The 14,903-nt window shown below is 44.5% G+C and overlaps 1 protein-coding gene across 1 annotated transcript; it reads left to right on the forward strand.

Annotated features, from left to right (window-relative positions):
- The first annotated feature begins 2,953 nt into the window (after positions 1-2,953).
- On the forward strand, positions 2,954-14,563 carry ILKAP (ILK associated serine/threonine phosphatase). The gene is made up of 13 exons (XM_015426837.1): positions 2,954-3,079; positions 3,872-3,937; positions 4,874-4,930; positions 5,270-5,283; positions 6,442-6,544; positions 7,887-8,013; positions 9,944-10,050; positions 10,870-10,963; positions 11,376-11,463; positions 12,841-12,962; positions 13,584-13,703; positions 13,846-13,927; positions 14,316-14,563. The coding sequence occupies exons 1-13, from the start codon at positions 3,013-3,015 to the stop codon at positions 14,454-14,456; spliced, it is 1,188 nt and encodes a 395-aa protein (XP_015282323.1). The 5' UTR covers positions 2,954-3,012; the 3' UTR covers positions 14,457-14,563.
- Positions 14,564-14,903: the final 340 nt, after the last annotated feature.

Below are 14,903 nucleotides of genomic sequence, written 5' to 3' on the forward strand. Positions count from 1 at the left end.
AAAGCTATAATATCCTTTTTAAGGTGTGGTGACCAGAACTGCACACAGTATTCCAAATGAGGTCGCACCATTGATTTATACAGGGCATTATGATATTGGCTGATCTGTTTTCAGTACCCTTCCTAATAATCCCCAGCATAGCATTGGCCTTTTTTATTGCAGTCACACACTCTCTCAACATTTTCAGTGAGTTATCTACTACAACTCCAAGATCTCTTTCTTGTTCAGTCTCTACCAGTTCAGACCCCATCAGTGTGTATTTATATTTAGGATTTTTGGCTCCAATGTGCATCACCTTGCACTTGGCCACATTGAACCCCATCTGCCATGTTGACGCCCACTTGCCCATCCTTGACAGATCCCTTTGGAGTGCCTCACAATCCTCCCTGGTTTTCACCACCCTGAACAACTTTGTATCATCCGTAAATTTAGCCACTTCACTGCTTACTCCCAACTCCAAATCATTAATGAACAAGTTAAAAAGCAGTGGACCAAGTACTGATCCCTGCGGTACTCCACTGCTTACCACCCTCCACTGAGAAAATTGCCCATTTATATTCACTCTCTGTTTTCTATTAATTAGCCTGTTTTTGATCCACAAAAGGACGTCCTATTATCCCATGATTTTTGAGCTTACTTAGGAGCCTTTGATGAGGAACTTTATCAAAAGCTTTCTGGAAGTCAAGGTAAAAGCTTTCTGGAAGTCAAGCTTCTGGATTCTGTACATGGGTACAGAGCACTGCCCACCCTGATAATCTTTTCAGCAATGACAAAAGCACCATACTGCTCCTAGAATTGGGCAAATGTGTGTTCCTGGTGATACACAGATACTACTGAGATACCAGCTATATTATTTTTGCAAGCAGCAGCAGCCCTGAGTAAACACGCTATTGAACAAGGATTCTCAGAGGTCCCATGAGTTTAGTGTTAGAGTTTATTTTTCTTCATTTATAGTCTACCTGTCTCACTAAGACTCAACACAATTGCTAGGGGAAGCCACCATTTAGGCAACCCAACAACACATCCTTTCATGCTTGGGGGGGACGGGACCTTCAGTCCAAGCTTCAGTGTGCAAAAATAAGAGTCATGCAAGTCATGCAAGAAGCTAAAACCTCCAGTACAGAACCAGGGTTATTTCCAGTAGCAGTTACTGGATGACTGTAAGGATACTGTTCTAATGCATGATAATTGGCTGTATGGTAGGTTAGGCCCAAAGGCACCCAGCAAACTTCATGGCTAAGCGGGAGTATGAACCCAGATCTCTCCAGAGAAAGTCAGGATTGTAGCCACTACTGGCTCAATGTGTTAATTTTGTTCTCAAAAGCTCTGCTGCCACAAAAGGCAGTCTTCACAACCTATGTACCTCCTGGGTCTTAGGGGGATTATAATTTTTCTAACCTACAGCTTCAACGAGGAGTAATAATGTAACAACTCTCATCCCTTTCACTGAAACCATTACAAACTCCCCCTTTCCAGGCCTGTGGCTATGGTGGGGCTTTGCCCCCTTTCTTAAAGGCACAGCCCCATAAGAATTTATTTTGTAAATGCTTTTTTCAATCATTTAAAAACATTTTCAAAGGCATGCACTCCTTTAAGCAAAATGGGGTGCTGTAGTCCTGCACTGAGCAACAGGGTTGGAACAGGTGACCTCTAGGATACCTTCTAACTCTCTGTCAAGAAACTGGTCTCCTTTAAGTTTTGCTGTTTAAGTGTTAGCCTTCTTGACTACAGAAGTCATCACCCCCACCTGCTGGCTTGTTATCAGAATTGTTGCTTAGGCTGGCAGAAGTGATTAACTTGCAGCAGCTGAGAACTGTCATCTAAAGTAGTTGGCAGCTTGCAATTTAGAGATCTATCCTGGTAACAGCTTTCTATTGGCTAAATGGTTAAGACTCAGAGAGACAAAAGACTGCCTTGAAGCTCTTCAACTTCTACCTTGGTCAAACCCAGATCAGTATTTCCACTGCCACCCCTACCAGAAACTTTATTCCCCCCCCACCCCCCTTCTCAGCCTGCTATTGTCACACTCTGTGGCTAAGATTTGCAGAAGCCTCTATGCTTTGATTTTAAAAGGCTTGATTCCACAGTAAAAAGGTAAAGGTTCCCTTGCTCGAAAGCCAGTCGAATCTGACTCTAGGGTTGCGGTGCTCATCTCCGCTTCAAAGCCGAAGAGCCAGCGCTGTCCGAAGACATTTCCGTGGTCATGTGGCCGGCACGACTAAACACCAAGGCGCACAGAATGCTGTTACCTTCCCACCAAAGCTGTACCTATTTATCTACTTGCAATTTCTTGCTTCTGAACTGCTAGGTTGGCAGGAGCTGGAACTAGAGATGGGAGCTGACCTTCCACAGCCTGCAGTTCAGCGTCTTAACCACTTGAGCCACCGCAGCTCCTGATTCCACAGTAGCTGAGTCATAATCCTCAGAATTCTGGCTTTCCTTTCTGCACTGAGAATTTCAGCCCCACCAGAAAACAATTTGCCCCACAATCCACAAAATCTTGGCTATGGGCCTGCCCCTCTCCCAATTTTGGTTATAAGAGTGTCTGCAAAAATGGTTATAGCTTCTATGCATATGATGAAGTGAGGCTTGAAATAAAATCTAGTTAAGTTCGTAACCTGCCACAAGACTATTTATTTTCAGGAAACCTAACCAACCTCAGACCTTCCTCCAGCCCCGCCTCCCCAATTTACACCCGCCCCTCAGGCGGCCAAGAACTCCTCCGACCTGGGACTGCCGGGTCAGAGAATGTTTTCGTCCCGCCCTCCTGGATGATTGGCCAATAAAAGGCCCACGTCCGTGCGCTGGTTCTCCGCTGCCCTAGCCACGCCCCCAGGAAGTGACTGTCTGGCGTCAGAACGACCGAGCACCGCCTCGTGAGTGACGAGCACAGAACGAACGAGGAGCTTTAGTTCCGCCTGGCAGGATGATTGGCAACTAAGTTGGCCTCTGCGAGAAGAGGAGGAGGAAGCGGCTAGAACCGGCCGCAGCTGCCGTCCAGCTTCAGGCCGGATGGATCTCTTCGGGGACCTTCCGGAGCCGGCGCCTCCGGCGGTAGCTGCAGCAACAACAACAACAGGTAAGTGGCCGCGAGGACTCCCGCCGTCGGCTGGTAGATGGGACTGCTGGGCTTCGGCTGCCGTTGGCTTCGCACTCAGAAGAGCCGCGTCGGAGCTCAGGCTGCCGCCTTGAAACTCTGCCTGTGCCTGGCCGTATGGGAGCAGGCGCGTGCGCGCAGGGGCATTCGCACGACGGTGCTAAGGGGAGTCAAGATTCCAGACGGCTGCAGTGCTCGGAGGGCTCGGATTATCCCCGCTCTGCCCGCCGCCGTGCCAACACGCATGCGCAGGCGACCCTACACCGATGCACGGGTATTGACATAAAGAGTGCACGCTCTGCACGGACTGCGTCCTCTTCTTCATGTGCAGTGCTGCTCGAGCGCCTGAACAACTGAAAACGAAAGCCACGTAATTGCTTTTGTTAGGGCAAACACAAATGACGCACGAAAAGCGTGCAAACTTTCGAGTACTCCAGAAGTCTTTGTGAGGTGTGGTTGCTAATAAAGGGGGAGTCTCTCAGGCTGTGATCTTAAGGCTTTGTTTTGCATTCATTTTGTGTGGAATGCTGAGTGTAACAGCCATTGCTGTCAGCATTACAAAGTCGTAAGTCCAGTGGTACCTTTAACACCAACAGAGTTTTATTCAAGGTATAAGGTTTCATGTGCACACACACTAATTCAGATTGTCAGCATTGGGAGGGGTACATAGTTCATTCAGGAATGATGGGAGTATTCCCCCCAAAAGGCTACTTATATTTGACCTATCCCATATTGTCAGTGTACCCTATAACTTTATGTTCTGATGTGTTTTAGAGAATGAAGGCGAGAGAGAGGCTGTGCTTTTTGATGAACTTCCACCTGTCAGCAGTACTAACTTGGGTATGATTGTTAATATCTTTCCTTTGAGTGTATTTAAAAATTATCATCTTTATTTCTCACACTTTGCAATGTGAGGGTTCCCCATGTTAAAATATCTGGGTGGCGGCCTAACTTCATTTGTGCTGTGGTTAGGCTTACCAAACGCCGGCGGGGGAAATCTATTTCCTGGCAGGATGCGTGCCGCGGGGGACGGCTGTGCGCGCTGCACCCGCCGTCGCCAGGATGTGACGCTCCGCGTTACTCTGGCAACGGGGCTGTTTGGGTCCCGTTGCCAGGGTAACGCGGAGCGTCACATCCTGGCGACGGCGGGAGCAGCGCGCACAGCCGTCCCCCGCGGCACGCATCCTGCCAGGAAATAGATTTCCCCCGCCGGTGTTTGGTAAGCCTAGCTGTGGTTCTTCAGCTGCATTCAGAAGCATCTCTTCTGCAGAGCATTCAGGTTTTTTAAGCTGTTACTTACATAAAAATCACTGATCATACAAAAGATGGTTGCTACATATTAGAAGGCAGAGGCTCAAGCCTGCCTTATGCCCTAAGAGTTAAAAAGGATGATTTACCAACTCTGTCTTTTGCTATGATTGGTCAGCAGGGTTTTTTAGATAGGAATCATTTGTATAACTGCTCACAGTGCCTTTGAAAACTCACCCAAAGTCAGAACAGATGTATTGTACTAAATTAGAAAATGGTCAGGATTTCTGTGCATTTCTGATTTTGAAGGCTGAAGCTACAATAGTAGAGAATTGGGAAGTTTTATCTTTTTATTGATGCTTTTTGTCTTGTCTGCAGAATGTTCCTTGGCAAACATCTTTATAAAATACTGATATTTCTTTAACTCATCATTTAACAAGTCTTTTAAAAAAACCTGTCACAAGACCTGAGAATGGAATTAGCAAGGTGGGACTTTAAGTTCTAGACAGGTGTTATCTTCTGTTTCAGGGGCAGGAGGCTCTCTGCTTTTTGATGATCTCCCACCTGCCAGCAGCGGCAACCTAGGTGAGCAATTGCAACATTCTTCAAGTTTGTCTTTTGCCATAGATTGCCCTGAAATAGACTGCCACTTTAGAGCCAAGTTGAAAGGGATTTATGTTGCTCAGATCCCATTTGCATTGGATAAACCAGGGGCTGACCAGATGATTTACATGCAAATATGTTCAGTGATTAAATGGTACAGAAGGTGAAATATTTTTCCCATCCTTCCACTCAGCTCTTCTGCTTTTGTTTGATGGTGGTTCACCATCTGGTTGGCACACACATGAAGCTGCCTTATACTGAATCAGACTCTTAGTCCATAAAGGTCAATATTGTCTACTCAGACTGACAGCGGCTCTCCAGGGTCTCAGGCAGAGGTCTTTCACATCATCTACTGCCTGGTCCTTTTAACTGGAGATACCAGGGACCTTCTGCATGCCAAGCAGATGCTCTTCCACTGAGCCACACTGGCTCTTACCAATTTTGTTGCTTTTAAACAAGGCTGCCACTGCTTATTTATGTCATCCCAGCTAATTAAGCATCATGTAGCCAGTGTAATGGCATCATGATGTCTCTGTGTCATCACATTGCCCATCTCATTTGGTTTCACAGGGTCAGTTCAGAGAGAGAGGGCAGTGCTTTGTGCCATTGCTCATAATGGGCTACCATCCCCCTCTGGGACAAAAAAATCAGTGGCTGACACAGGTCTCAGTGCAAATCGCCCTTTGGTTCAGTGCTAGTTAACTGCACCTGTAAGCACAGTTGGAAGTCAATTGGACTTAAACTTATTTTTCTCTATGTTGTGTTCACAGTCTGGGATTCCTAAGAACTTTCAGTCCTTTTGGGGCTATGTTCCCTCTCTGACAACTCATTGGCTAAATGATAGGCATTGTTCCCAAATGTAGCAATAAACAAATGTGCCTGCAGAAATTAGTGCTTGTCATTTTCTTCCATATTTGTAACTGTGTAAAATTACACAGTTGTGTTAAGTTCTTTTAAAGTTATCATTGAGAAACATTGCTAAATGAATCCAATTTTGACTGGGATTAGCTTCTTGCTGCTGTTTCTGGCTTGCATTTTTACTTGTATGTAAGTCCTATTGATTTCTGTGAAACTTACACACAAGTATGGACTTTACTGTAGGGTACATGCAAATGTTACAACACAACTCTGACGTTTATTGCCTTTCTTAAACGTAGCCTTTGGAGAGGCTACACACTGCATCCCCATTCTTCCGAACGGTGATTTTCCTGTATTAACATACAGCCTTTCAAAAGAAAAAAAATGCTTCTAGATTTTAGTTGCTGTAGGAGTAAAGTCTTAAATTTCAAAAAGTATAAAGGCCTCATTTGGCTTTTACTTTAAATGGAGACCTGGCTTGGGGCAGTGACAGAGAGAACAGGTCTTCACCTAATAGCAGCTGTAAGGCTAAAAGAGGAAGAGGCTTGTAAAGGGAAAAATCTTTGTAAATTTGAGCGCAGTAGGACCTGTAATAACAACAACCGTTTTGTTCTCCCGCTTCTCATCCCACAGAGTATGTTTCTCCTCCAGTGAGCCATGAGAAGGGAGTGAAGAGGAGGTCCACTGAGGGAGAGAAGAATGGGAGTGAAGAACTTGTGGAAAAGAAAGTTTGTAAAGGTTTTCAGACAATCTGAAGCCAAATATTTCTATTTTAGTGTTGCTTTAACTCCAGGGCAAAGATGAGTTGGGTTCCTCAGGACATCCTACTTTTGTGGTCATATTTAGGAAAGGGGGTTGTTGGTGGGCAGAGTGTTTCTTCAGTTTCTCACATCTGTGATATCTGGGCTCCCTCCCTCCCTCCTTAAGAGACGTGACTTCACGTCCTTTCTGTTAAATCAATTTCAGAGTTGCCTTGATAGGCTTATTTATGGGCCTTTTTGTATTGGTCCAGTGTTCCAAGGAGCTCAGGGGTCATTTGATTTTTCTCTTCAGAACTACTGTGTTAGGTTGGAAGTGTTCTACACTTTTTTAAAAAATATATTAATTGGGTCCACAAGGGTGGCTTAGAATAACAAAATAATGCCTGCAACTGCAAATTCTGAAGGTAAAAGTGAACTAGAATGATCACAGCTGAGTAGTGATTTGAATGCAGGTCTTCCTGGCCTAAGATAAGTATTGCACTTTTGGATTGTGACATGTGTTTTTGGCATCAGCTGCCATGTAGTGTTATCTGTCACCAGGGTTACCAGCTCTGAGCTAGGAAATTCCTGGAGATTTTGTGGGGTGGAGCCTGGGTAGGGCAGGCGAGGATGCTCAGTGGGATATAATGCCACAGAGTTCACTCTCCAAAGCAGCCATTTTCTCTGGGGGAACTGATCTTTGTTGTCTAGAGATCAGCTGTAATTCCGGGAAATCTCCAGGCACCACCATGTGGCTGGCAAGTCTGTCTGTCACTGTGCCACATGACTCCAGTCCATCTACTTGCCTATTTTAAGAGAGCTCATAAGAGACTTCTTAGTTAATCTGAACCAGTGTGGAGCAATAACAGCTACAAAACTGCATCTGAATTTCTCACCTGAATTGTAATGTGACTACAGTAGAATGGCCTCAGCTTTGTTGTAATCCAACAGTGCAGAGGGAATATGTCTGGCAGGTTTTAACTCAGTTGAATAGCTTTTTATTACTTTGTGTTCTGTCTTCCTATTTTTTTTCTCTCTTTATGAATATTTCTTGGAAGTATTACCTCAGAGCTAGCTGTTTTTCTCAAAGTCTTCTATTATTCCTCAGATTAACTTGAGGGGTATACATGTGGTTTATTCATAGCAAAGAAACACTCCTAATATTAGTGTCACAGGCTAAATGTCTACTCACAAGTGCTCCCCCCCCCCCCCGGACTAGTGAGTGTGTGTGTATAAATGTGTATAAATGCTGCTGCTTATGTAAAATGGTCATTCATGATTTTTGTATAAAAGGGCTTTGAGGATTTAATCATCCATATACCTTTGCTCTTTCTCTTCAGGCTCTTCAGGTATTCTTGGTCTGAAGGGTTATGTGGCGGAGAGGAAGGGTGAGCGAGAAGAGATGCAGGATGCTCATGTCATTCTGAATGATATAACAGAGGAGTGCAGCCCTCTGCCTGCTCAGATGTAAGTCTTAAATTTGGCTGCACGCTTAACGTGTTTGTGTGTCATTGCACTGTGGCTCTGCTAGGATGTCCTCTGCTGACACATGCAGCCAAGAATTTAGAAGTTGCTATGCTTAGATGCTTGGCTATTGGTCATTGATTCTGCCTTGCAGTTTTGTAGTTACACACACTTGCATGCATACATATACACTCTAATACACAGTTTCTACCAGATCTTGCTGCTTCAAGAAGTGTAGCAGAAAATTGGATCCAAACTATCTGGGTAAATGCATCAGAAATAGGTGAATTTCATTTAGAATCCTTATTTATAAAGATGTGGGCTCAGATCCAAAGTGGCATGAACAGAAATCCACAAGAGGAAAGAAATTTGGGAATTTGTAGGCTAACAAGACTAGCTTTTAATGGCAACTTTTTCTTTATTGGCTGGGATTTCTGGTGTTGATACAGCTTCTCGCATTGATAAATTTCTATGTAGAAGATTTCTTCCATGTGGAAGAACTTGAAACCTGCAAGTAGAACTGTTTTGCATTACATTCATGGTTTTCCTGCAAAATTCCCTTATGCAAGTGTGTTGGAATTTAGTAATGTTTGCTGGGGAGAGTGCTGGCCCTTCTGAAGGCCTGGTGAAATGGAGTCAGATGTTCAGTGCCTGGTACAGATGCTGAAGTAATTCCATAGCTGATCTCCAGGGAGTGATTCTGGAACTGAAAAATATGAGTTGTGTGTGCATCCTTTGTCATGTAGAGGCTGAGTATCTCCACTGCCTCCCTTGTTCACAGGCTTGGGGAGCAGAAGAGCTCTATTTACAAAATCAGTTGTTATACAAATAGAATCCCAGTCCAAAAAGTTTTTTTAAATACGGAGCTAAAATCCTTTTTGACCCAGACACTATAAAGTTGTACCTTAAACAACTAAAAACCATGAATTTTATATCTATCTTCTTTACCAAAAGAATGTTATTGGGTGCGTTCAGACGGGGCATTTACAACGGTATAGGTGCCGGTTGGAATCTGTGTACTTACCGGCATTCACATGTAGAACATCTGCATTCCGTCCCTAACCGTTGCAAAGAGCTTTAAACCGGTGTATTCTGCTACTAGGTCCCCAAGTGGTGGTATCCTGAGTGCACCAGTTGTAACCGCTTTACCCCCTGTCTGATCGCTCTCCACCGTTGTAGAGCCACTTCCGTTCGAAAGCCCAAGGCTTCCGCTTTTCGTCCGCCATTTTTTTTGTTAGGTCGGCAATATGCGCTTGGGCAAAGCTTCGCCCCGGCATTTGTTTAAAAAAAAAGAAAAAGGTCCTTAGTTTAAGGTTTTAGAGGAGTCCGGGACCTCAGGGTCTTTAAACTTTAAAGGTAAGTCCTCTCTTCAGGGCATGCTTTTCGGGACGGGGTGTTTTGTGCATGCACGAAGATCACCATTCTGTGGATGGCTGCCTACGCGCATGTGCAAACTGAGTTTTTAAAAAAAAAAAAAACTGCTGATGCCCGCTGTGTGTGAAAGGGCAGACAGAAGGTAAGTGTGATCGCGTTTCAGCCAGCATAAACTGCACTGGTTGGAACCGGTGCAGTTTATGCCGGCTGAAACGCCCCATCTGAATGCACCCATTGTCTTGTCTGCTAGCATCAACTGGAAAAATACCCTAACTTACAAAGGAAATGCTTACTATTTAATAGGCCTTCATTACATCCTAATAAAATCTTACTTAAGAGAAAAATCTATAAAACCAGAAAAATATGAATAACAAAATAAAGAATCTTTATATTTCCATTCATACTACACAGTGAAAAGCTTAAGTACTTCCCAGTTAAAATTAAATGTTATGCTTTCTGCTTCACTGAAAAGAGCAGTATAAGTTAATTTGGTTTGTCTTCAGTTTTGGGGCAGGTTCCAGACTAGAGATAATCTGTCCTCGAATATCTTCTCTTACAGTACCCGTGTCTCATACTTCGCTGTCTTTGACGGCCATGGAGGAGTTAGAGCTTCAAAGTATGCTTCACAAAATCTGCACCAAAATTTGATCAGAAAGTTTCCCAAAGGTAAGAGGATAAGAGGCAGAGAGCATCTGCATCATTCCCTTAAAGTCTGTTACTGCAAACTCACTTCTCACCTGAAAGCATGTTACTCAGAATTCTCTGAACTTCTACATGAGGGATACCCAGTAGCTTCTTCAAATGTGCAAACTGGTCCTTGAGTGTATATTCATGAATATGGGAAATGAGTAGAGAGGGAAGCTTTTGGCTTGATTCAGAATCTGGTCATAAGTTACAAGCTTCCTTCAAGAAATTGGAGAGCTTGTTTTCCCCCATAATTCTCTTGTGCGTAATGTTGGTGCACACATGCTACCGTTGTGGGATGCGTGTTTATTCTTATAGTACTGCTTATGAATTATAGTGCAGGGGTGGGAAAGTGATGACTTGGTTAAGCAGCCAAATGTTGCTGCCTGATGTTTCACATACTTTCTAGCACTTTGGCTACTACTCTGTATTCACAAACTTGGGACTGGACCTGGAGAAAGCGGCAGTAGTTTAAGCTGGCAGCCTCCTTTGCTGCAGTTTTGTTTTATATTCTAAGCCAAGGAAGCATTTCAGAGGGGGATCCAATTATTACCAGGTGGGAAAATCTACTTACTGAGACAGCAAGCTGTGGATTTCAGTGCTGTCTCCAGTAGTAAGCAAGTCTGAAGCCTGATACAGGGTTTGAATTGGAAAACTCATTTTGACTGTGAAATTATTGTGTGCTGAGAGCAAGAGTTTTTCTGAACTGGAATGTAAATGTGCTCAGTGCGCGGTGTACATGCCTTGCTGTCCAGCAAGTGGGAAAGATGGGTGATCTCTTTCTTTGGGGTTATGTAACAGGAGAGATACCCAGTGTGGAGAAAACAATAAGAAGATGCCTTCTGGATACCTTCAAACATACAGATGAGGAGTTTCTCAGACAGGCTTCCAGCCAGTAAGTATAAACGTACCAAGCATATATTTGTGTGCAGCAAATATACAAAACTGACTGCATGGGAATGCAGCATTTTAGGAAGGAGGAGATTGCCTTTAAAATGTTCTTCTGTGTGTCTGCACTTAAAAATGTGGTACATGAAGAGTTTTGGCATAGCATTTAGTCCCTATGCTACCTTTCCATGGGCCAGGAGTTACAAGTTGCATGGAGGCCAGGACTGGTACTCAGACATGCCATCTTTCACATGGACTGTACCATTTCAAGGAGGTCAGTGCCCCATGTATTTCTGAACAGGGAGGTTATCTCTTAACGTATTGCGCTTTTTAACTGTGCAATAGAATTTTGAATATATTTTGAATATTGCCTATAACACAATGTCACCGTTTTGCCATAAAACTCCTGATGCCTGCAGGAAACCTGCCTGGAAGGACGGCTCCACAGCAACCTGTGTTCTGGTGATTGATAACACTCTGTATATTGCGAACCTTGGAGACAGCCGGGTAAGCTGTACTGAATAGCTGCATCCAACTTGGGTATGATCTTTTTTCATGGAGTAAGGGTGATGCTTTACATCAGAAGTTACCAAGATTACAGGCAAGCAACAGGCATTTCTTTGTAGTCTGGCCACCAAATGTCCCCTTGTCCTTCCCCAAGCACTTTGGTCTCTCATTGAGAAAAAAATGTACCTTTGAGCAGCTTGGTGCCCCTTTCAGTTTTCTTAATGAACTCTAGATGGAGCTGTAGATCCAGTTAAATGTAAGTTCCTTCTGAATCCAAGCTAATTTTCAGGAAATCTCTTGTGGCCCTGGCTAGGGATGGGCACGAACTGCGAAAATGAAGGCTCGTGATGGTTCGTGATGTATCACGAAGCTTCCCATTTAACGAACCGGTTCATGGGTTGTGAGGTTCATGGTGTAGTAGAACAGCCCCCCTGTTGGCCAGAAATGCACACTCACAGCAAGTCTCCAGCTGACTCTTCTGTACCCCCCCCACCCAAAAAAAAAGCAGGTGCCCCCAGGAAAGTGCTTTCTGGGGGAATCACAGCTGCATGTTCAGAGTGTGTCAAAGGGCCCCCTGCAAGCTAGACTCGCGGTGGACCTCCCTGGGATGTGCCTCTACCTGCCCTCCAAGGTGTGTGCAGATTGGCTTTGGGGCAGTGAAGATCCTAGGGTCCAAAGTGTAAAGGGGGGGGAGTGTGTTAAACAGCCCGCCCACAACCTAGAGGCTTCAAACTTGCAGCAGACCTCCCTGGGATGCCCCTCTACCTGCCCTCCAAATTGTGTGCAGATTGGCTTGGGAGGGCCGAGTAGTGGCCCCTCAAAGCAGGTGCCCTCAGGAAAGTGCTTTCTGTGGAATCACAGCAGCCACAGGTTCAGGAGCATGTCGAACTTACCCCCTGCAAGCTAGAGGCTTAGAGTAGAATGGGAGCTGTCCGGTTGGCAGCCGGAGCTGCTTACCAAGCTTTGGAGAGCCACTATTGGTGTTTCCAGGGCTGCAGAAGGGCCATGAAAGTTCATCCCTCAAGTTGTTTGGACAATTGAGTCATTTGCGCTAGCATGTCTGTCCCACAGACCTCACAAACCTCTGTGAAAAATGATTCTGTTTGTGGACAGTTCGTGGGAGACTCGATCACAGAAACTAAGGCTTGCAAACCATGAACCGTGCCTGCTTCATGATGAATTTTGGTTCATAATTTGGTTTGTGCCTATCCCTGGCCATGGCCATCTGTGTATGAGGCTGGAAGTGGGTGATGCAGTATACTGCTTAGAACTTGTTAAGGGCTTGGCTTCAAAGACAGTTTCATCCTGCATACTTCAAATCAAGAGACTCAGTTGAGCTTGCAGTACTTGCTCACGAGGGTTCTCCTGTCAGCGCAGGCTATTCTGTGTCGTTATAATGAAGAGAGTCAGAAATATACAGCCTTAAGTCTCAGTAAAGAACATAATCCAACCCAGTACGATGAGCGGATGAGAATCCAGAAGGCTGGGGGAAACGTCAGGTAATAAACAGAGGGAAGGGTTTGGAATGAGTGATTAATCTGTTGGGTGGGGGGAGGTAATACTCTAGTGGGTTTTTGAATAGCAGTTGATGGTACTGGTCCCCTGCCCCTCACACCCGGTGCATGAAATTCATTCATAGTGGATCACACACCTGCTACATGCACACTGAGGTTCTCTGTTTAGGGTTATTATTTGCTGGTAGAAGCCATCATTTTAACTATAGACTAGAACCCTTATGCTTGTGAGGGTGTGTTGGTGTTGTGCAATTGTATCTGCTTTGTGTGTGTTTGCATTCAGATTTGAGGTTCTGTTCAGGTGTCATCAACTAGTGACAAGCATAAATTTAGTTTATTCTCAGAACTGGGCACTCCCTCCTTCCCCCCCAATGCAAACTCCTGGATTAGGAAATCTGCAGTGTCTGAATTTGGGCACATTAACAAATTGGTTTGTTTCTTTCCTAGTATTTAGGATTCTAAACTAGAATGTAGTATGAAGCAGTGTGGGGGGGGAAGGTTCCTCAAAACACACTCCTCCTTGGACCTCGGCTGTTCTCAAAGTAGAGAAAACAACTTGCGATTTAATCTGATGGCATGCTGATGAAGCTTTTCCCACCCTCTTAGGGAAGGACGTGTTCTGGGGGTCCTGGAGGTCTCTCGCTCCATTGGGGATGGGCAGTACAAGCGCTTTGGGGTCATCTCTGTGCCAGATATTAAACGCTGCCAACTTACACAGAATGACAGGTAAAGCTTAATCTGGCCCAGTAGTGAGAAGAATGTAAGTGGCATGTCTGTTAGGGGTCTCAAAAGAAATGCTCTGGGACTTTTGTCATCCTCTTGTCTTTCTAAGGTTATGGGTAAAACTGGTGATCAATTGCTCTTCTAGGTTTATCTTGTTGGCTTGTGATGGTCTCTTCAAGGTCTTCTCCCCAGAGGAAGCTGTGAACTTCATCATGTCTTGTCTGGAGGTGAGTGGAAATTGACTCTGGCATAGGCCCATCTACTTGAGTGCAATCCAGTGCAGTGACTTAGCACCTGGATTTGAAAAAAAGAGGCATACTCCTCTGCACGCACTGGCCCTAAGGCTGGATTTACCTGTTCTGTCACTATATTCTTTGCTACTTCATCTCCACTGCCATAAACTCTAGCAGTGGAAACCGTAATTTTGCAGTTTATTGAAAGATTATACGTGTGCGTGTGTATTTAGCACTGCTCTATAACCTTGCCGAGTGGGGTTGCTTTTGTGTGTGGAAAAAATGGCTTCCTGGGACCATGCAAGTAATTTCTTTTTAGTTGTACTTTTAGTTGTAAACAGGGAGAACAACCCTGCTCTGTGTCTTTCTCACTTTTCCACAGGACAATACTGTCCCAACCAGAGAGGCCAAATCAACAGTTGAGGCTAAGTATGAAGCAGCCTGTAACAGGCTGGCCAACAAAGCAGTGCAGCGAGGATCAGCGGATAATGTCACAGTGGTGGTAGTCCGGGTTGAACAATAATGGGAAATTTGTCCAAGTGGGGTCCTTAGCAGCATGCAGTGAATTTAATGAGACAAATTAGTGTGTGTGTGTGTGTGAGTGTATGTGTGTCTAAGGGTTTGTGTTGTTTTTCCCCTATGAATGCTCTTATTTGTAAATAAAGAAGTTTTTTTGTAACTCTTCATGTCTGTTATTTCTGTCATAGCATCCAAGCTGGCTCATACTCTTCCTAAACTAGTGTTCCCTTAGATTCTGGTATATCCCCCCCAAGTACAAAATAAGTTCATCTGATGTTATTTGTCAATGGTGTACATGTATATAAATGCCTACTTAAAATATATGTGAGCACGGCAATGTGAAAAGGACAAGCAGTTGGATTGAAGAGTCATGGATGGACCAGTTCATGGAGGTGAGTACTCTGAAGACAATCCAACTGACGCCAACAGAAAACAGTTATTCTGATAGCCC

Source organism: Gekko japonicus, unplaced genomic scaffold (genome assembly GCF_001447785.1).
Source record: "Gekko japonicus isolate JY-2015 unplaced genomic scaffold, Gekko_japonicus_V1.1 scaffold14, whole genome shotgun sequence".
In the NCBI taxonomy this organism is placed as follows: domain Eukaryota; kingdom Metazoa; phylum Chordata; class Lepidosauria; order Squamata; family Gekkonidae; genus Gekko; species Gekko japonicus.

What these genes read in the sequence shown, in the direction of transcription:
- ILKAP (XM_015426837.1), top strand. Translation starts at nt 3,013, where the DNA reads ATGGATCTCTTCGGGGACCTTCCGGAGCCGGCGCCTCCGGCGGTAGCT. An exon ending in GATCAGAAAGTTTCCCAAAG is followed by an intron (nt 10,051 to 10,869) that starts GTAAGAGGATAA and finishes GTTATGTAACAG; the next exon opens with GAGAGATACCCAGTGTGGAG. An exon ending in CTCAGACAGGCTTCCAGCCA is followed by an intron (nt 10,964 to 11,375) that starts GTAAGTATAAAC and finishes TGATGCCTGCAG; the next exon opens with GAAACCTGCCTGGAAGGACG.